General features: G+C 29.0%; 1 protein-coding gene across 3 annotated transcripts in view; it reads left to right on the plus strand.

Annotated features, from left to right (window-relative positions):
- LOC127289282 (probable JmjC domain-containing histone demethylation protein 2C) overlaps nt 1-23105 on the plus strand; it is a 325511-nt gene that overhangs the window by 283738 nt on the left and 18668 nt on the right. For all 3 annotated transcript variants that reach the window (XM_051317121.1, XM_051317122.1, XM_051317123.1), the window contains exon 9: nt 19327-19483. In XM_051317121.1, coding sequence (XP_051173078.1) covers nt 19327-19483 — 157 coding nt within the window. The remainder of the gene's footprint in view (nt 1-19326; nt 19484-23105) is intronic.

Genomic DNA, 23105 nt, shown 5'->3' on the forward strand with positions numbered 1-23105 from the left:
TGGAATGTTAAGTGTTTTATAATACATTTATTATCATTTTTAACATCAAGAGATTTTGAATGATAAAATGTTTATAGTAATCATATATAAAATAGATTATAAATTATACAATATCAATTTAGTAGAATTTTAAATCAAAATTGTAAATGGTGTAATGCATAAAGTATCAGCTAAAATGGCAAGATGACAATGACAAATGGTCAGCTATCATCTATAATCCCAATTGTAAATGGTACAATATCAAATTATAGGAGCATCTGCAATTCGGATTTCGTGACCAACAATGGTGAAATAACTTGAATTCCATACATTAAATTCTTGTTTATGGTATAGATAATGTAAAATTTGAGTAGGTAGAAAAAGTTGAATTAATATCAACTGAATATTCCAGGTAATATAAATTGAATTCCATTAATATAAGAATTCTTCTTAACATATCTAGAATTCACAATCACATACGACCTAAAGATTCCACTTAATTATAATTCCGGTTTGAGATATTTGTGTACGTGATACAAATACATTAAGAAAATGGAGAATAGGAGACAAACCAGCATATTATCAGAAGCGTTATGATGTGGGTAATAAAAATGGATGAGTAATAACATTAGTGGAAGCAAAAACGGACAATGTTATCTAAATAAACGAAGATACATAATAATTATAATTTATAAGTTCTATTTTCATCCGGAAATTGAAGACGATTAGATGAAATTAAAATAAAATTTTGGCATGCCAAGGGAAACTATTTTCACCTTATGTAAGCCCGCAGCATAATGCACTGCAGAAGAGTGAATATTATTCGATGCACGTATGAAGGTTCCAATTGGCAGATGCAGTGGTGTTGTTTTGCACAAGGAGCAAGGACGCGACATGCACCATACGCCAAGTTACACACACACAGACAAAAATTGTGCGTATCTTGACTGATGATGGTGAGTTGCGCACGTGTACATATGATGCACACGTGTGCGTGGACGCACGCGGAGTATTTTTTTTTTTGCAGTTTGGAGTCGTGCTTGAGTTGGCCGCTCGGTCGGTTGCCTTCAGTGAGGGGGGGTGGGGTGAAGAGAGAGAGAGAGAGAAAGAGAGACAACTTGAGTCAGGGGAAACGGTTTGAAACGAAGGGGGAGTTTATGTCGGCGCATTGCTTGAAGAGGGGCAGTGGAGTCGCGACGGGTGAAGAGGAGGAGAGGAAGAGGGGGAAGACATTTCACCGGAATGAGAGGGCTAGAGGGGAAAGCTTGACTGTTTTGCGCGGATTGAGGGGGATCAACGCTAGCGAGGGGTAATATGGCAATGGTGGGAGATATGTTTCTCCTCGCTGCGGCAGTAGAGTAGCGGCCTTCTAAGCGGCTTCATCATACTTGCGTATTACTTGCGTGAATATCTTCTATTCTTTATATATTCCGATTTAACGGGATCACAAGACAAAATTTATTGGATTGAAGATATACTACTACCAGTGCCAAAAAAAAAAAAAAAAAAAAAACGATAATTTACAATTAATTTGGATTACGAAGCTGAAGAGAAGTGTTAAATAGTTTCACGGGCTAAGTCCAAGGTCCTTTTGTTCTCGGATGAGCCGAGTAAGTGATTACATATATATATGGAATTCAAAGTGTTTCTTATAAAGTGTAAAATCTTTTTTTTACAATAATTTATAAGACTCTTGAAAGTCCCCAAGTGTTGAAGTGAATTTTTTTTTTTCATTAAATAATTGTGGGTGGAAAAAAGTGAACTAGGATTTGCGAATTGGTGTGTGTTTTTTTAGGTGCCTAAACATTTCTGGATCGAATGTATCGTTGATGCGAGAAATACGCGTCCAAAGTGAAAGGCACAACCGGGAAATTTCGTGCTCGTTCGACCAACTAACGAGTGCGCGTCGTGCGGCCATTGTTCGAGGAGAGGTTACCGCTCTCCGTGCGCACCAGCAGTCCTTCGACTTGTGTCAGGAGGCCAATTATTATTTTTGTTTTTTGTGAAAAAAAGTGTACGTGTGTAATCCTAGTACCTGTTTAATTAATTACGCATTACGTGCAAGTGCAAGGTGGAGTTTTATATATATAAAAAAAAGTGCTGAGGAAGAACAGAGAAAGAGAGGTTGATGTATAATTAGTGTATTAGTGGAAGGAAGAAATAGAAGAGAATTATCATCTTTTCTTTGCGGGTATCGGAGAGTACAAAGTTTTTGGTGATTGAGTGATGTGCAAGAGCATTGTAGTGGGCAACGAAGAAATTCGTGATACGATGATATTGGAAGAATCTGTCGCCAACTCGACGACGGAAGAATGCCACCAGTGCTAGGAGGTGCGGCAATGGCGGTCCTTCCGGCGAGCCCGCAAACAGCCACCCAGGGTACCCCGCACCCCTTAAGCGTACAGGGTCAGACCCAAGTTTTACTCTCGGCGGCTGCGGGTAGTCAGGCCCAGCCCCAGCTGCTTTATCAGCCGTACAATTTGATGCCAACCAGTGGCTCGCCCTCCCATCACACCGCAGCCTATCAATATCAAAATCATCATCTACATCATCATCTCACTTCCGCCCAACAAGCCTCTTTTTTGCAAGACCCTAGCAAATCTACCTCCGCCCACGCTATGTAAGTTTTCCTTTTTCTCAAATTGAGAAATTACTTCTTTTTTTTTTTTGTTATAGAATTTTATATGTTAGTGACACGAAGTGTTTGGATATAAGAAAGAAACAAGTGCTCGCTCAAAGTCCCTCCTTATCGCAATTCCTTTTTTTCTACAAAAACGTGGTATCTTCTTTCACAAGAGATCTTGAGAAGAAAAAAAAAATTCTTTTCTGTTTCAATTTGTCTTTAGTTGGACTTCCTTCAAATTGGATAAGATATGCCTTTTTCTTCATTTGTGATAATAAAGTGCTTCCATTGATATTGCGATATCAGGAAAATATTTGATTGATCATGTAATTCGTAATCGTGACTTGTGGAAAAGTACCTATAATTAAAAAAAGAAGTCTAAAGTTCGAGAAAGATCCCAATTACAGATAGTGCGACAATGTATATGGCGCTAAATTTTTTAAGTCCATTAGTATAGAGTCAACTTGAGCTAAGAACTCCCCTTTTTTTGTAATTAACTCAAAATTTGTTGTTGGTAAAAATTAAATCAGCATAAGTTGAATGACTTTCATGTAAAGCGTGTATTCCACTGAGAATATATGGTTAAACTATTTTGAGAAATCTATATGCTCGAATTATGGAACTTTCAACGAACTGCATCGAGGGCGTGAGACAACAGAAACATCTGTCTTCTCCGTTGAGACTTGGTTTCTTCACCGCATCATCTGTTATACTTATATGACCGTTATTATATATATATATCTAAAATCGTCTATTTGTATTCTCAGTGTGGAATATGGACATCGTTTAGTTTCAATTTCCTAGAAAAATTTCTTTTGAGATTTCTATTTTTGCAAGAGGAAACTTTTTTTCTGGATGTACATATAGAGAAGGAGAGGTTTATTTTTTAAGGTCTCCTGTTTTCTTTTGCGATGGAAATAATTTTTTTTTTTTAAACAAATTGTCTCATTGCATGGAATGAAAAATGACAATATTGAAGAATAAAGAGACCTTTAAAATAGCTTTATAATATCGATTATTCAGTGAGTTTTTCGTGAAGTCGACAAGACTGGCTATATGGAGGCGTCTCTTGGGTCTGGAACGAATCTTCTTGGGAATCGAGTTAAACAAGTCTCTTTCCTTCTCTCTTTCTCTTGGTGTAGATGCTCGACCCTGAACCGGAACACAGAGAGAAACGTTCTGTAAACGTGACCAGCAGAGTGAAACTCGAATGACTCGACAGGTACGTCTAATTACTCGCCTTTCGTTTTCGAGCAATTAGTCGTGTATCGCCATGACGCTTAACTGGCGAACTTTTTTTTTTTACCTATTTTCACTATTATATACACGTGAATGTATATGTGCTCACAAACTTGAAGCAAATTCATCGCTGTTATATCATATCCCGAAATAATTTCGCGTGACTGGCGCATAGTTTTTTTCTGAGCTTTTCTTTGTGTACACAATGTTGAATAAAAAGAGAAAACTTTCACATATTTATAATTTGTTTGGAAAAAGAAAGTTGATTTAGAGAATTATTTTGTCAGAATTAAGAGGAAAGTCTTTATTTTTGGATATTGGATAGCGATATAAAAAGGGAATTGTAATTGTCAAGGTCTTTGATTGAAAAAAGAAGAGAGATATAGAAGTTAAATAATTCCAGAAAGATAAATAATTCTTGAAACACTTTATCTTGGCGCCCCATCGATGAAGAAATGTGAGGTTTTTTTTTATGTATTATAATATTTCTTGAATGTGTGCATACACAAAAATTTCCATAATATATCTTCTGGAATTGCAAAATCGAAACGACGACGGCCATTTAAAGATTGTCCAAGGTCCAAGAGTCCAGGTGGAAAATTAATAGAGAGCGAGAGACTGTGACAGGTGGCTTGGGATGCAGTGCATCGAATTCTTTTTTTTTTTTTTTTTTGTGCCTTTTGGGATATATTTTTGCAGCTCTAAAGTGTTATTCGTTTAAGGCTGAACATAAAACACACGAGTTGCTGCAGCTCCTGCTACTCGCAGACACACATAATGACCACCACTTGAAAATGCGTAACAATACGGTTAATCAGGCGCTTGGTTGATTCTTTTGAGATGACGAGAAAAAGAATGGGAATGAAAAAAAAGAAACTTTCGAGACATTCTCTTTTATATTGCTTCGTAAGGGCGATGGAGCGCAGGTAGAAATCTTGAAAGTTCACCTTTTATATAGGTACTCACAAACCGATACCGCAAAAGACTCCTGGTGCTTTTGTTCTCTGGAATCTACTACCTGCTCTTCAAAACTTGTGGATTAAAGGTTAGAAGGGATAATGTAACGTATTTTTTTTCGTCAATAGTGTGCTGCAGGCAAATATATTCAGTATATATATGTATTTTAAATTCATTTTAGAGGTCAGTCAAGGTCATTAATACAAGTTGTTTTAAAGTGATTTTCATTTTATGGAATGTGATTCTTTTTCTTTAATAAAATTTAATTAGAATAAAAAAGAAATTAGAATGTCCGAGAAGAGATTAGGATTTAATAATAAAAACACCGTTAGATACTTTTCGGTGTGTTAGATAAATTCTATTAGGTTATATTCTTTGCGGTATCGATCAGTAAGTCATGGTGCATTACAAATTCGATGAGGCAAAAAACAGATCTTGACAACCTCGTTCTTTGTTGTAGAAAGAGATATTCGTTTTTCTTTCGCAGCACAATCATCATCATCATCATCATGATTTAAATTATCATTCTATGTGAAAATATAAAATTATCTTTGCGCTTGTGCAATTTTATCGCATAAACGATGCGAGATAGGATCAGTTAATTAGTGATTTTCAAAGGCATCTCGCGATGAGGATTCTTCTTTTTAAAGGTCAAATTTCGTTGAAAGTCGCAAATGAAAAGAAAGAGAGAGAGAAAATCTTTTGACTCGTGTTTCAGTCGACTTGTCAAACCCCAAAAAACGAGAATTTCAAATGGCTTCTCAGTTGAATGTATATGTGGAGAAGCGGTTGGTTGTCTTTCTTTATGTTCTCTGACCGTTCCCCTCTCTTTTACTTTACAGCACTGCACTTGTTTTTCGTGCTTGCTTTCGTCTCTCGATTCTCATATATGAGAAGCGGTGAATCACAACCGTAAATATCTCCTGGTAACTGGCCATGCTGATGTCTCCTCTGAAGGAAGATGCTGCGAAGTAGAAAGTGAGGTCGATGGATGACTCTTTGGTCCAGTCATTACGATCTAAACTTAGCTGAGAATGTTTTTTTTCCTTCGTGACGAAAAAAGAATCAGAATTTTTATTTCCGGAAGATTCTTTAAGTTCGTCGACGCGTTTAAAAAAACTAAACGATGTTATTTTTGTGGAATTTTTTTTTAAAATAAATACAGTTTTCTGTGTAAACTATTATCATTTTTAACAATACAGTATATATAATAATAAATTTATAACTATCATAAATTACACCCAAAAAATGTTTTTGGTATTTTTTCTTTATTTATAATATAAAACTGTGTGTAAGATAAATATTATTAAAGACAGAAAAGGATAAAAAATATTTTTGCAGAATAATTTCTTGAAGAAGTTAGAAAAATTTTGCTGTGCTGTTAATATATATACATATATTTTTCTTCTTTTGTATAGAGATAAAAATATCAGCATTATTTAAGTTTCTCGGTATCTAATCTCGCGTTTTATGCAACGAGATACAAAGATTCTTGGGATCTTATCAACAAAGGTAGTTATATGTTATTCAAACAGCCCTCCCCCTCCCTTTTTATATAAGTTTTAGTTCATTTTTTCAAATTTTTTTTTATCTGAATATTATGCAATTAAAATAATGGAAACCAAAAGAGGAACTTAACGAAATAAAAAAGAAAAAACTTCAAGTTCATGGAATAAAAAAATTTTATTTATAACATTTCATCAAAAAGGTTGATAAGATTTATTGTATGTATCATAAAATTATATTACTTTTTATAATTAAATAAAAAGGCTTTTTTAAAGACTTTTTTAAAAACATAAAAAAAACTATTGTAATTTACTATACTTGAAGGAACAATTGTACCTTCTACTTATTTAGTGTGCAAAGTAATTGTGTAAATTTTTAAGAAATCTCTTTCAAGGACAAAGTGTTTTTAAGTAATTTTGTACTAACTTTTTTCCTCAGATTTTAATTAAAGACCTTTTTTTTGGTGTAAAGTGTGTCAAGCGCACAATAAACATGTGGGCAGATTGATTCTTTTATATGAACACAAAATCGTGAAAACATGATGAATTTGAATTTTTGTTATTTCTTTTTTTTTAAAGTATTAAATTAATTGCAATTATTTGAATTTTTAATAAAATAAAAGAATATCAATCATTTGTTATTTGAGAAAAATTTGAAAATGGAAAAAAGTGACGCAAGATAGAAATATTTATATCGTATAAATATGTTTGCATATATATAAACATTATCCAGGAATTAATATGCCAGGTCTCAGTAAAAACATATTCATTAATGAATTAAGTAATCCGATCCTATTTATTTGCCGAGTATAGCAAGTGAAAGTAAACATTTTTTGTGTCAAGATCAGTTCTTACTTTTATTACGATAGTTAATCAAATGATAAAATCAATCTCTGGACCTTTCACTTCCAGTTACGGATGCGTAACATGAATTTTATTCAATAAAAAAAAAAAAACATTCTTTTTGTTTTCTATTCACAGTATATATAAATGAGATTAGATTTTTAGTTGAAATGTTATAAAAAGAATAATATATAATGTAAAAGTTCAATAAAAAAAAAAATATATATATATATATAAAGAAAAGAGGTTAAATAACTCATAGAGATAAAGAAGAAGCATTATTTTTACGACTCTAAAAAGTAATTTTAGATTGTCTCAAAAATAAACTTGGAAGCTAAATTTCCATCATAAATACTGCTCTAATGATAAACTATAGGATTTTTTTTTTCAAGAAATAAGTGCAAGAAATAAAATAGAGTAATAAATATTCTTCTATTTTCAAAATTATCATTCTAATAAAAATATAAAGAAAGTAAACATTTAACAATATTATATATATTTATTGTGACATATATTGTGTGTGTGTGTGTGTGTATTTTTTTATAGCTTTTTACGGTAAATAATTGCGGTTTTATTTTTTTTCTGGAATTTAAAACAGTTACAGTATATGTATACTAATCTCTTTGTATATATGTTTATAGTCGAAGGTTAAAGTATGCACTTATTTTCATTCTTTTTTTTTTTCTTGTAAAATTGCTATTACGTTTTTGCAAGATAATGAGAATGCGTCTGTTGTTTATCGGCTCTCTCAGAAACTGATAATACCCGCGAGGATGTCGAATGCAGACAAGAACGATTGCGTCGTGCAATTTATGTCAGAGAGATTACAGAGTAACATAAACGCGCATAAATTGAGTGCCACGTTAGCATATCCGCGATATCGCGATGTGCGGGAACGTGTCTTGAAGTGACCTCCAAGGATACATCGTGACTTGTAAATATATATATACAAGAATCTCGCATGGATTTTTCTCATAAAAGCCATTGTTTTAAAGCAAAGGCGTTATATTCACGTTCACGCGGGAAAATACGGTATATATAATATGTAAAACTTGGTTTAAAGCTCGCAGAATTCTTTTCTACTTCTCGTGTATATATAATATACATATTTAAAAACAGAGGCGAGAATGATATCGCGCGGTATGATATTATTTTTATTTCACTCTGTCTGGCAAAAGATCGAATGAATTCCAGTTATAGCGTTTACGAAAATTCCTCAAATACTCTCGAATGAAAAATATTTATAACTCCCACATTTCACAATAAATACGTGGAAAAAAAAATTGTTTATTTTTAAATTGAGAAAATTTTTAAATATAAATCAGAGATTTTTTGTGTTCTAAAATTTTTAGAATAACAGTTTTTGGTTTTAAAAATTAATTTTATTGATAAATGTAAATAAACAAAATTCAAATTTTTGTGTCAATCCTGTACATATGAATAAGCGATTTTTTTTTATAGCAATTTGAATAATTTAAGTGATACTTCAATAGATTAATAATTTGTACTTTACTAAATTCCAATTATTTTGTCATCGAAATTTCACTAATTCACTTCGGTTAAAGAATATTTTTTAAATTTGCATTACAAACAAACACTTATAGGAATTTTTTGTTCACGTGTTTATGTAATGTGGGAAATATTCTGCATTATCTCGCAGTGATTTTTTTTTTTTTTTTTACAAAGAACTACAAAAATAGTGACAAAACTTGTTTTAGACTTAATGGGAGAACAGGTTTATTTGCGCTCATATTTATACGCGTATAGGTTTTAGGCCTATTAGCATAAAATCTTGTGGTTGCCAAATTCCTTGGAAGAGAACAATTATATAAACATAATATATGAACTTCTATAGAAATTATCGTATATGTATATAATATATCATATAGTTTTTCTCACGAGTGAAGGTTGTGCGCTGATTTGATTCTGAGGCATGTGACCTTCTTGTAAACTAATTGAAAGTTTATATAGCATCAGAAAAACGTTCGTGAGCAGAAATGCGTTCACTGGCCTGATGACCTTATCCGCGCTTATATCTACTATATGGCTTTGTCTCTTGAATCTCTCTGTGTGTTATTTCCTGCGACATTGTTGTTGTGCTTACGCAAGTAACATGCGCCTCTGCCTCTTTCCTCCCCTTTCGTTCCACTCTTTTTTTTTCTTATCCTCGAGCTATATAAAACATTTATTTCCATATATATATATATAATGAAATACACATATACGGAGCCTATATCTTTTAGTGTCGGTTGACCAAAGTGGCTTGACAGGTGTACAATGTCGACTCTTCGGGCTTTAAATTAAACTCGTTTGAAAACAGGAATAATTTTATCTACATGGGGAATTCAATAGATAAGATCGTACTAAATGCATTAATGGTTGTCAGATATATATATATATATATATATAATATAGTCAATCAATTCCAGTTTTATTTTAGGATTTGTATAACTACAATTTATGGTTTTTACAATTTGATGGTAATTTTAATTTATATCATGCATTTATAATTAATGATTTTTTTTCAAATAACATTTTTCAAATCGTTGATATACATCAATTAAGTGTGTAATATTTCTTTAAATAATAAATAGTAACTAGAAATAGTTTATTTATTGATTACAGAAATTTTAATAAATTATTATAATCAATGAAAATCTCATTTGTCAGTTTTAAAAGATAAATGTATCTCATTTTCAAATTGACTGAAAATAAATTGGAGAACGTGAAAATTTGTTCACGAGAGCAAAAGCTTCTCGAGAAATTTAGTGTATTTTCATAGTTGGTACTTGTACTGAATTCAGAATTTGGCCGAGGGCCAAATGTTTACGGAAATAGAGATGGATGAAATAAGAGAAGCGTCTCTAGGAATAATGCGTTCATTATGTATGTATGTGTGTGTGTGTGTGAAATTTCTCTCATCAAACTATATTACAACATAATCTTTTATTCAAATTTTTAGAAACTATTTATTATGATAGTACAGTATGAAATCTACTAAGACGTAAAAACGTCTCGATGTCTCAAGACTATTTATTTCATTTTAAAATCTATTGGACTATTTCTACACTCCACGTGTAAAGCGTGTCTCGATTTTGGCAAGAATCCTACCCCACACTCACACACAAGAGTTCGATAACCTTTTTTCAAAAATATATTAAAATTACAATGTTTCTGTATTTATTTTCCTTATTTATGTTTTTTTCTTTTTTCCTGTTATTTTTTGTATCGTGAAATTCGATAAGCAATTTATTACACGATTTCTTCTGAGTTTTTCTTTAGCTTTGGCTAATATTTTTTTATCCTTTTGGCATAAATTGATATAGTAAAATAACAATTGATTGATGTTTTGAAATATTTCTCTCGGGAGAGAAAGAGAGAGAGAGAGAGAATTCGATAAGAAACTTGTCACGCTAATTTTCCTTTGGTGCAAATGTATTAAATAGAGCTTGTATCGGTTTATGGAGGGTGAATCGAATTATTCTTTGGGGCGGTAGAGACGAATAAAAAGGAAAAGCAGAGTTTGTATAGATATACATCAGTTGAAATGAATCGATCGACTCTGTCAGACGATTAAATTTCCGTCCACCCTCGTTCATCGCTATTATTCAGTTTTACGTCCGTCCTCTTTATGGAAGGCTTTCATTCAGAATTCATTCGTTTGGTTACCCGAACCCTCGCATCGATCACACTCTGTGATATCAGCACCCTTACCACTTTTAACCTCACACACAGTCTCAAAAAACTTTTTTACATCAGAGAAAAAGAGAATTTACTCTCTGTATTTTATATACCTTTACGCTTATATCGATTACCCTCTCTTTTTTTTAAAGAGAAAAATAATGTTCACCATATAATACTATACTATATATATCGCATCAATGTCTATCTCAGTAACCTCCATTTTCTCCATGACGCGAATTACGATAATTGATGGTCGAATTATGTGCTGCGATTGAAAGGAATAAATTTATTGTCAAAAGATCGTAAAGTAACATTTTTATTGATAAATGACATTATTTTGTTTTAGAAAGTAATGACCCTTCGTTTGTGTACTTCAATACAAAGTGAAAGAATAGAGAATTTTTTTTTTATTTAAATATAATTTATTTTAATTAAACAAATAATAAATAAATAATTAATATAGATATATTTTGTTTTCGAGCTAAATAATTTTTCATAGTTTAATAGTGAGACTTTTTTAAAATAAAAAACAAAATATTAACTTGCTTATTAGATTTAGACTTATTTCTTCATTGTACATTTTCTAAGTTAATTAACTTGCTTATTATTTTAAATAAGAAAGACTCTTTTTATGATAATTCTTAATTACTTTCTGATGTAATTAGATTATAAATCCAAACGTAGTTTCAAACTTAAACGTCATTGGAAAAATAAAGTTGATGTAGGTAATGGTTTTGATATAAAATATTCATAACTTCTATAAGTAACTTTACTGACGATTTTTACTGAAGAAAAAGTTGAATAAAGTTTTTGCTTTCTTTTCAGTTTTAGTCCATTTACAGCAGTTATAACAACTTTTTAAACAAAGTTTAAGAATTTCCATTTTCAATGAAGTTTAATAAACGGCTCACCGAATAAACTTTAAAATACATACACACACATATATATATAGGTAGACGCAGATTTATAAGGTTATTGTATAAATGTTTATAGAGTGAAATTTCGTTTATTATAAACATCTTTATTTTTCGGAAAGTTTACATTATTAAATATAAATGTTTATTTAATTTATTCAAGAAAGTTACAGAATTTTAGTTTTCAAAGATATTTACTTCTCTTTTTATAAACTTTTTGAATTTCAAGAAGAAAGTTTAATTATAAATTACTTAAAAATTAGTTTCAACTTTCATCAAAACTTATATAAATTATAGATATTATATTTTAAGTTCTCGAACAAAGTTTATAAAGTTATATATATATATATATATATGAAGAAATTCTGTCGCATTAAGAATTGATTTTCAATCTAGGAAAATTTAGAAGTTCAACTTTATTTTATCACAAAAGTCAATCTTTTTTTTTTAAAAAAAAAGTTAATGAGAATATAAGTTGTGAATTGGCACGCGAAAGAGTCATTTTCATTTAAGTATTCTTCTATTAGCAGCCAAGTAAAATTAGATCAACTTACGTATATAGATGAGAAAGAAATTTTTGGCAGTGTACACGTATTCACTACACATCATCGCTTGTAAAAGATTATTGTGAACGTAAATTTGTCTGCGTATTTCATTTTAAAAAATACATCTTGTTTGCATACACCTATATATATATAATCATTAGACATTCATTGAAATATAAAACTTCAGTGTCATGTAAACCATGAATTAAAATTAGATCTTTGAATTATTCTAAATTTATAAATATATAAAATATGTTAAATTATTCGCTATGTCATTTTTTTTCACATTAATATGTGCAAGTCAATAAAATAGAATTTTATAAAAAATTTTCTATAATTTCATTATTAAAGTTCATAAGAAAACGCATTTCTAGAATAATTCATTATTAATTATAGTAATTTGTGAAAAATAATATTTTTTTTGTGATAATCATTTTCCTAAAATTCAACATACACACTCTCTAAATCTGAATTAGTAAAAATGTTTACTAATTTTAATTAGTGACTCACTTTTTGCTTTAGAATTAGTTAAATTTTACTAATAATTAGTAAAATTTTACTAATTGAGAAGCAAAATGTATAAGTCACTAATTCAAATTAGTAAACTTTTTTACTAATTCAGATTTAGAGAGTATACTTTGAAAATTTAGATTATTTTTACAAAACATGTAAATTGTAATGAACATTTGTGCGCGCGCATGTGCATACACTATAAAAACTGGCCGTCTTAAAAGCACAAAAAACGTCTTGTTTTAAGTTTTTCTCTCGTCTCGTTTAGTTTTTCTAGTTTTCTGGGTTACTTTGCATGTACATATATATATATATATATATAAAGAGATTTGTAATCTGATATCATATTATGCAAAAGGTACCATTCGCTTTATATTTATATAGGTTCACACCCTTCCGTATATTCGATGCATATATTCTTAACATTCGCATATACGCCTGAGCTATCTAAATGATGCATTGAATTGTATACATTTCATTATTCCCATTGGCGCCGAGAGAGTTGCGTGTTTTATTATTATATTCTTATATAGGACTACCCACGAAGCCTTTTTCTATCAGTGAACTTGGTGAAAGGTGCTTTTAATATCAACTCATGATTCATGAATCATGAACATTTTCTCGCGAGTCCGCGTTTATGTATGTGTGTGTGTTGCAACACCAGTCTGGAGTTCAATAGTTATATACGATGGAAAATAAGATTAAGGTCGGTTTACGTAATCCAATAATAATTACGTTTGTATATACACACCATTGGTATTTTTGTAGCAGACACGCTAAATTTACTTTTTCTATTCTATTATTAATTCATTAGGAGATGATTTTGATCATTTATTAACGATCATCAGGAAATGATTTTGATTATTTTATGATTGCATAATTGATTATAGATTTAATTTATTTTTCATCCCTTCTTTATATCATTGGTAGTTTTAATTATGATAATAGAGTCTAATCTAATTAATTAGTTAACTAAATATTTATTTGCTTTAAATAAATAATTGTTAGTTTTAGAGGTAAATAAATTTTTATTTAATTCGCAGATTAATAATATTTGGTTATGTAGAAAAAAAAATTTATCTGAATATACAATAATAATAATATATATATATATATATATAGTGTAATTAATTTAGTATTAATAACTTTTTTTGTTTCGTTGCGTCACTTATATAGAAATTGCATGAGCTGCAGGTGTTCGAGTGCAGAAAGCGTAGGAATGCAAGTGCTTATAATTTCTTATATTTTTATTTTATGTCAAGATTTTTTATTAAGGAAAAAAACAACTCACTCAAATTAAATTTGTTTGAAACTTAAGTTATTTATAATTGAATATATGTAATTATTATCAATATTGAAAATGTCAATTTCAAATTAACTTAAAAACAAAACAATTTTCTTTTACATTTTATAATAATATGTAAATTGTGAAATTTCATTATAGAATGAATTTTTTAATATATTTTTGAAATTAAAAAAAGAAAATATATTAGCGAAACGCATCAAATTAAAATTTATATCTTGCCGATAATTGCGTAATCTATTTTGATGTCGTCTTTTGAGATAGTGAAATTTCATATAATATTGCAATAATTTTGATACTTCATGCAGAGAAAAAATATACAATTTGTCTTAGAGTAAGAAATACTATAATTTATTTATTTTAAAATAAAAAATTATACCAAATAAATTTTTTTTTTTAATTTCAAACAAATTTTTGTTGATAAAATAAATAAATGATGGATATTTTGCTCTGTGACAAATATATTTTTATTTCATTCAATTAAATTATATTTGTGGTTTGAATAAAAAATTTCTCTCTCGGTGTTGGAATTTAAAAAGGGACGTCCTTGAAATAAATTCTTAAATGTCAACGATTAATAATTTTTTTGTCTTTTTAGCTTTATACTTAATTTGAGCATACCAAAGTAAACACGTGTCGAAATAGTTTTGCAAAATAATATATATATAACGAGTTCATTGACTTTTATATGTAAACATTGTCTAAATATCAACGATATAAACAGTATATTAAAAAAAATATTTTTACCTAAATTTAAATAATTTATTTCTTTCAAAAAAATATTTATTCTATTTTTTTTTCTCAAATAGGTTTGAGAATTATAAATTTATATGTTTTTTAGTTAAACAAATATATATATAGGAGACTAGGAACAAGTTCCGTTGTAATTTTATACTTTCTCTTATATACAGTGCACTAGGAATATAACGTAATAATATATTGTGCAATAAATCAGAGATAGATTTAGTTTCGATTACAGGTGTGAAATTATTTCAAATTTATTATTATGTCTTATTTATTCAATCGCGTGTTTATCGAGTTTTTTTTTTATTAAACAATTTTTGGAAATATAAGTTTTTTAATAAAATATTAATAAAATGAAAAAATTTAAAAATATCTTTCTATATTAATTAAAATTGAGAAAAAATTAATTTTTAACGTAATTTCATTATCGATTGAGGCTAATACCCTCTTAACAAAAAAAAAAAAAAAAATTGACTCAATAATTATGTTCTATAATCTACTTTCAATCAGGAAAACTATCGATAAAATTACATGGTTTTCAACAAACTTGTACAAGTGAAAAAAAGTACCGTTTTTTTTTTTTTGCATATTAGGCTGTAACGTGAAACGCAATCGCAGATATCGGTCGCACTTCAATATTGGGACAAGTTTTCCGTAAACCGGTTAGAGGAGAAAACGAAAAAAAATATATAAGTTGATCGTCAAAGATGCGTAAGTCCTTTTTTGGCGTTCTCGAGATCAACGCGAGCTGAATTCAGGTTTGTCCGGTTTATCGAGACAGGATTTTTTTAAAGGTTGCCCTGTTCATCCGGTTTTCCAATAACACGCACAGTTGATTTAGTTTTACTGTGGCGCGAGTTCTCCATTCGTTGTATTTCGAGCGGTATTTCAAGAGAGAAAAGGAGAACAAGAATCGACAAGAATTTATGTATAGGAATTCTTTTTAAAAATATCCTTTCAATATATTTACTGATGATTATAATCTTTTTCGATTATTTTTCTTAATTTTCAACAATATTATTCTATTTTTTTTTTTTTTTTTTTTTTTAATTTATTTTTATTATTGTTCGTTTCAATTGACCCTGATCCTTTGAATATTGTTCTGTCCGTCATTAAGAAAAATTTGCATTACATACTTTATAATACATCGTGTAGTTTACGCATCTATTGTCTGTAATCGTCATGCCATAAAATTTCTTAATTATTTTCCTGTCAATGTTAGTAGATTTTTTCGATTAAAGAAGATTTTCTAAGAAAAGATATTAGAAACGTCATTTATCCTTCAGTATTTATAGTTCTCAAGCTGTTTAGGATTTATTTGGCGAGCTGATTTATATCTCGAGGATTCTTTTCCATTTATTTCTTTTTTCTTCTATTTGTTAAATATCTCTCGTTTTATTTCTTATCACATTGACCTGAAAATAAAATTGGATAGTTTTATCCGATTTATACATAAATACCTAATATTATACATATAGATTCATTTCTTCAATATATATTTCTTTGACATTATTATTAAAATTTCATGATTATTTTTATAAAAAGAAATAAGTTTTAATAATGAATAATATTCAAATTTCATTTAATTGAGAGAGTCATTATTTAATAAAAATGAATCACTTTACATGCTCTCTAATTTATATTCAAATGATAAATCTATTCATTGTTATTTTACTAGATTCATGAACACTTAATTTAATTATTATTCGATTTCAATAGATGCTATTATGTTTTTTATCATTATATTATAATGAGTATGGCATTTTTTTTTATTTGTTTGAGTAAAATATTCTAATCAATTGCTTTCTTTTTTGTTAGTATATAATGATTTTTTTAAACTCTATAATTCAAATTAGTAGAAATTTTCACTAACTTTTAATAAAATATTACTATTTGATTTAATAATATTTTTTACTTTTTTTTTTTTAACTAATGTTTGAGTGAAAAATGACTCAAATTTAGTAGAATTTAAATTAGTGAAATTATGTGACTATAAATTAATGGTAGAATGGTATTTAAAATTAAAAAAATCTTTGAGTGATGTTTATATTAGAACAAACAAAGCGATATTGATTATAAAAAAAAAAAAAAATTGTAGAGATTAAAAGGAGTTGTTAATTTTCTGGAAATATGTGTTACAAGCGAACGCTTATTTTTTCTCATACATATATAATGATAAAAATTTAATTATATACAATAATGAAAGACTAATTTTTCTGGATGACTTGCTGACTCGCGTGTCTTTTTGTTTTTTATTCTCTCTTTCTCTATCTCTCTTTTCCGAGAAAAACTCATATGTGAATGATGAAGTGCGCATAATTATAATTATGAATATAAAATACAAGAGCGCAAATCTAACGCACGCTTACATTTTAAGGTCCGCCAACCGAAGCGAGGAAAATAGAGATAAACGCACACGCGTTGCACTTATAACAGTATAAATAACTTGCGCAAGCGTTAATGAATGCTTATCTGTATATAAGAGTCGTTAAAAAGTCACGATATGTGCACAAACTCGTCGCATGCATTCGTCCACGTTATACACATATATATATATATATATATACACGTGTATGTGTGTGGTGGTCCGGAAAAGAAATCCCATTAGGAGGCAATGCCTTTTTATTCAGAGTCTCACACTCCCCGACTCCATAGAATTTAATTAACGAGCCAGCACGAAACTTGTGCCATTCATCTCGTCGCAAAATTTGTTTTTCAAAAGAAATACATTCACACACACACACACAGACTTCGAGAGGCTCAATGTTTTTCCCCATTCTGAAAAATATCCTCAAGAGAGAGAGAGAGAGAGAGAGAAATTGAAAAATATACGACGCTAAAGTGCCTTTGAATAAACATTTTAAAGTTCACGATTTTTATCGGATTTGAAAAAAAGGGGAAAAAAAAGAAAACATTTATTTGAATAGAAAAATTTTTTATTTACTTTTCAATTTTATTATTAATAATATTAAGTAAATATTTATTTGATATAATAGTGGAGTAATCGATTATTTGAATGAAATAAATTTTTTCAGCGTAACAAAATTATTTGATATATAGTATTTGTAATAATATTATCATCTTGAAAATACTAAATTTTAATTTCAATTAAAGATAATTTCATTATAAAATTTTATTTTAAATCACTATATGATGATGATGATTATTATTATATTTCCACTTGAATTTAATGAATCTGCATAATATAATGAAATTTCTGAAAATGTAAAAGTTTCATTTGTGCGAGATTTAAAGGGGGTATATTAAATTAAAATCTACCATCGTTAAAAGTTTTGTGACGAGAGTTATTCTAAAGAATAAGTTTACGAAGAAATCCCACAGAAAGTATATTATATGAGGGGGGAAACGTCCAAAACTCATTGAGAAGGAAAAGTTCAACTTAAAGTTTTCCATTGAGTTTTCTTCTCTCTCTCTCTTTCTTTTTTCTCTTTGGTTTCGGACACCTTGTGCATAACAGAATAAGGAATAGGCTATAGTATAGTGGTTTGTGTGGAGTAAAACGGATTTCACGTTTACAAGAGAATATATTTGAAATGCACGAGTTATCACACATATATATAGATATAATACCGAAACTGGTAACGTGTGAGGATGACACGAGCCACTTCCTCCAAAGTTTTTGCCCATAATGCTCCTCGCAAAGCAGAAGTTCAACGAAGTTAAACTCCCAACTCTCGCTGATGTTCAACACGAAAGTTTATTCTGACTTTATAACGTCTAGTCCGTTGAGTCTGCAAGGTTAACTCTCGACATATATAGCTTTTCGAGCACAAGAAACTTTCTAGGAAATTTGTGATCTGATGTATGTAGTAGTGATTCTCTGACTTCCTTTCGCCTCGATGAAAAAGCGAGTAGATAAAATAGATTTCTCGAATGTATTCATTTTTTAAACACTTATGTACAGTGCATTGTTTATTAATATAATAAATTAAATTTTTGGAAGCAAAAGAAAAAAAAAACCTAATTAAAGCTGTAATTACTTTAAATTTGTACTAATTTGAATTACCTGATAAATAAAAATAAAGGTACAAAATTACTTCACTTATCCTACTTCAGTTAATTAAGATACAATTACTTCTAATTGTCTTTTCTCAAAAACTGCCTTCATTGCCTTTAATTTATTTATACGAAAGTAGCTTCAATTACTATAATTTATCCGAAATTTATATTATTATCTTAAATTGAAGCTATATATATATATACAATATAAATATTATTATATTGTTATTCAATAATTTAAGAATAATATTCTCTCTAAATTTGAATAATTATAATTTAAATATTTATTATAATTGAAATAAAAATTTAGAGAGTATATTATTATAAAATTGAATAATATTAAAGAGTGATAAAATAAAGCAGGCTAATAAGTTTATGGAGTTTTTATTATAATGTGATTATAAGATAGGAGAAAAAGTGGAATTAGATAATTTCTAATGATGATTTTTATTAATTTCAGTGAGCGTCGCGAAGCGGAAGTACGAGAATTGGAGAAGAGGGAACGAGAACGAGAACGAGAAGCGAAAATGGAACGTGAAAGGCTAGAGAAACAAAGAGCAGCCGAGCAAGCTGTTCACAAACACTTTGAAGAATCCCTTAGGCTAGCACAGCAAAAGGTGAGTCAGGCTTACTGTGTACTTCCGATAGGGAATTATATATATATAGTATATATATATAATATACAAGTTTACCTCGCCTCTTCTCAAGTTCCGTTAACTTGGTTATATACCTCCGCAAATGGGTGCTCATTTCAAAACATTTTCTCTCTGACTTAAAACTTTAACTTCATTTTAATTACACACCTGAGAAATTTTTTTTCATTCTATTTATTTCTTTTCTTTACTCACGAGTAAAAGGAAAAGGTTTCTCTCTTTCTCTCAACTCATAACAAACCGCAATAATTATCAAGAGTTTTTTTTTTATTCACTTATTTTCTGTCAATTTTTTTTTGTTTTGTTTCTTTTTCTTTTAAGGAAGTACTAAATTTAGTCAATTTTACTAGTGAAATATAATTCTCTGAGGAATATTTATAATTTTCTGACGAAATTGTGATTTTTTTTTTATTAAATAGTAAAGGTATTAAATAATGTTTATTGTGCCATCTTGATCTTGCATTAAATTTAATTGAATAATGTGACATTTTAATTAATTCGCTTTCGTATAAAATTTAAAGTTTCATTCTGCAAAATTTATTCTTATCAGTTTTACAAACATTTCACGACGATCATTACTTTCGAATTCTTATCTCGGGTGAAAAGTTTTCAAGAGAGAAATTGCTCCCCAGAAACACGATGGTGACGTCTCGTCGGAGGCGATTCGATTAAACTTTACCAAGGGTTGATCGTCTCGTTGGAAGATATATTGTATCTTATACTGTATATATATATGTATATAGCAAAAGACCAAGATTTCCACAAGAAAGAACGTGTATTAGGGATATATATTTTTTTTTCCAAGAAAAAAATAAATGAATAAAATAGAAAGACAATAAAGAAAAATTGATTTGATGAGTTTTCATAGAAGTGTTAAGGATTTTTGGGCAAAAAAAATAGGGGCGAGGTGAAATAATCAATGCATTCCAGCACCTGCCTTTTATTTTCTAGAGAGAGAGAGAGACCGAATTCAAGTTAGGTGAGTTGATCTGTCAGCTCATCTAACCTGCCCTCACCTTTTTCCCTAAGTTTGTGTACCTCTATATATTTGTGTTTCTCACTGACACATATACACATGGACATACCATCATCCCATTCAATGTGCGTGCAACCTTTTCAATGTTTAGAGGCTTTCAAGTCCAGGCAGAATGGCCCTTCTTCTTCTTCTTTTCTCGGGCCTCCTTTTCCTGTGTCCCTACTGTAAAACCCGACAGTCTATTTCGAACTTTCGTCTCGTCGAGAGGTATACACAAAGTTTAATCTTTATGTGATCTTGAAGAAATTTTCTTCCTCCAACTGTGATTCTTATTACCATTTTCCTGACCTTGGATTTATAAAACACACACATTTTTCTGGTATGTTTCTTTTTTTTTTTTTTATTATAAAATTTTACTTTATTGTTTAAATATTTATTGTTCGATGAGTGAAAACTTCTTTTTGATGTGCTGCCTGAATAATTTCAAAATTAGTGAGTTTAGTGCGATCGTTTAATTTTAGATTTTAGACGTTTTCTTGCATTTAAAAATCTTTTGTTTCGATGAAATATAAAAATTTCTCCTTTGTTCCATAAAATATTTATGAAAGAATATTTTATTTTTAAATATTTTGGCAACGTTTAGTGAAAAATATTTTTTATTTTATTCTTCAATGTGCAGAAAATTACTTTATATTAATAAAAAAATAAATTTGCAGTTTATTGTTGTTTTCCTTTATAATATATAAATGGATTTTGAAATTTATTTTTTTAAAAAGTCTCTCACTTCCGATTATATATTAATGGTCAGTAATTTTCAGTGAAATGTTGTCGACAGTATTTTTTTCCTCTCTCTCTATATCTTTATCTTTTTTTTTTTTTTTTTAAATACGGTATGGATGTCATTATACCATTATCAAAGTTTTTTTTTGTCGTGCTTTATTTTCCTTGAAAAGTTGAAACTTTACAAATAGCTATAAATTTATGTTATCTTGAGAGTGCCAATTATAATAGTCAACACACGATGTGTCATTGAATATGCAAAAGCAGTTTCAATATCTAGTTTAGAGAAACCTTCCTTCTTGTATAAATGTTAAAGAACTCCCTTCCTGTATGAATTTAATAATGTTAACTTTTTTATACAATAAGTTAAAAGTCAAATTAATTTCAATTTAATGTGCCAAGACTTTGCAAAAGTTGCATTTAATGAAAGAAAAAAAAATCGACTTTAATATTTCAAACTGTATAACTTTTCCACTTTCGTAAGATGAAATTATATTTTTTGCAACAAGAGTTTCAAGAAAACTTTTTAATCGATATGAACAACTTTGCGGATTTTACGGAAAATCTATCTTTTATTAAATTTATTTCACGTTCAATTACATATATATATACAATAATTTTTCTGACAGTTGAGCAATTTTTTTTTCTATATCAAGATTAAATTCTTTACATTTAAAAACGATTATTTTCATTTAATTTTTTAATTAATAGTAAAATAAAAATTTTAATCACTCGAATGTATAATTTAAATTGATTTTTAACTTTAAATAGATAATTTATTGTTTTTTTTATTTTTGTTTCAATAAAAAAAAATTGAAATGATTTTCTATTAATTCATTGAAAGAGTCGTATTTTTGATGATTCAAATTTTGACGAGGTAATTAAATTTCCGTGAATTAAAATTTTGAAATATGTTCCCGATTGCTATAAACATGGTGTTTATACGAAAGTATAATAAAAGTTGTAATTATATATTGAAAGTCAAAAAAATATTTTTCGACAACAATATAATAAAAGAGAGATAGTCTTTTAATGGGCGTTTGGATCGTTAAATTTTCGTTTAGATAAGTGATATCTTCCAATGAAATATGTCGTTCGAGATAGTGACGTATGATTAAAGTCTGAGTTAATTAATTATGCAGTCAGTGCCAAATACACACAACAATGGACGCACATTTGCTCGGGGGATATATATAATAAAAAACTATATGTCAAGCACAAAATTAAATATAGTTTTAATATTATATATAAAATAGAATATAAATAGTTTAAATTAAAAATTATTTTAATATTTTTAAAACATTTTAAAGAGTTTTTTTTTAAATCTTTCAAAAAAGAACTAAATTTAACAAGTTTGCACTTTAAAGTGAGAAGAGACTTTTTAAAAACACTCTCAAAACAATTCTTTCAAGATTTTTGTGGCATGAAAAAGAAACCTCCCACCGGAGTGAAACTATATAAACTGTTTGGCAATGCGCCACTTTTTTTTATTTTATTTTTTTATTATTATCATTCTCACTCTTAGAGAAAAAGTATATTTACGATGTCTATATATGCTTGTGTGAAGAGACAAAGACTACTACATTGACGGAAATCTTGGTCGACTTTGAAGTAATCCACGAGTTTTCCAGTCCTCGACAAAACTCTCAACTACTATAGAAAAGAAAAAAAATGAGAGAGAGAGTGAGGGGGGGGGGGGAAAGACTGTAAATCCCTGAAAAGTTTGCAATTTCATGAGGACTTTACTGTTAGCGTCTCCCTCAGGGACGTTCTTTTTATGCCTTCATTCTTTTCTTTATTTACTTGGTCGCAAAGCAAAAAAGAATTCTT

The sequence above is a fragment of the Leptopilina boulardi genome, unplaced genomic scaffold, assembly GCF_019393585.1.
Source record: "Leptopilina boulardi isolate dan_hultmark-lab unplaced genomic scaffold, ZJU_Lbou_2.1 LbouV2_401, whole genome shotgun sequence".
Lineage (NCBI taxonomy): Eukaryota > Metazoa > Arthropoda > Insecta > Hymenoptera > Figitidae > Leptopilina > Leptopilina boulardi.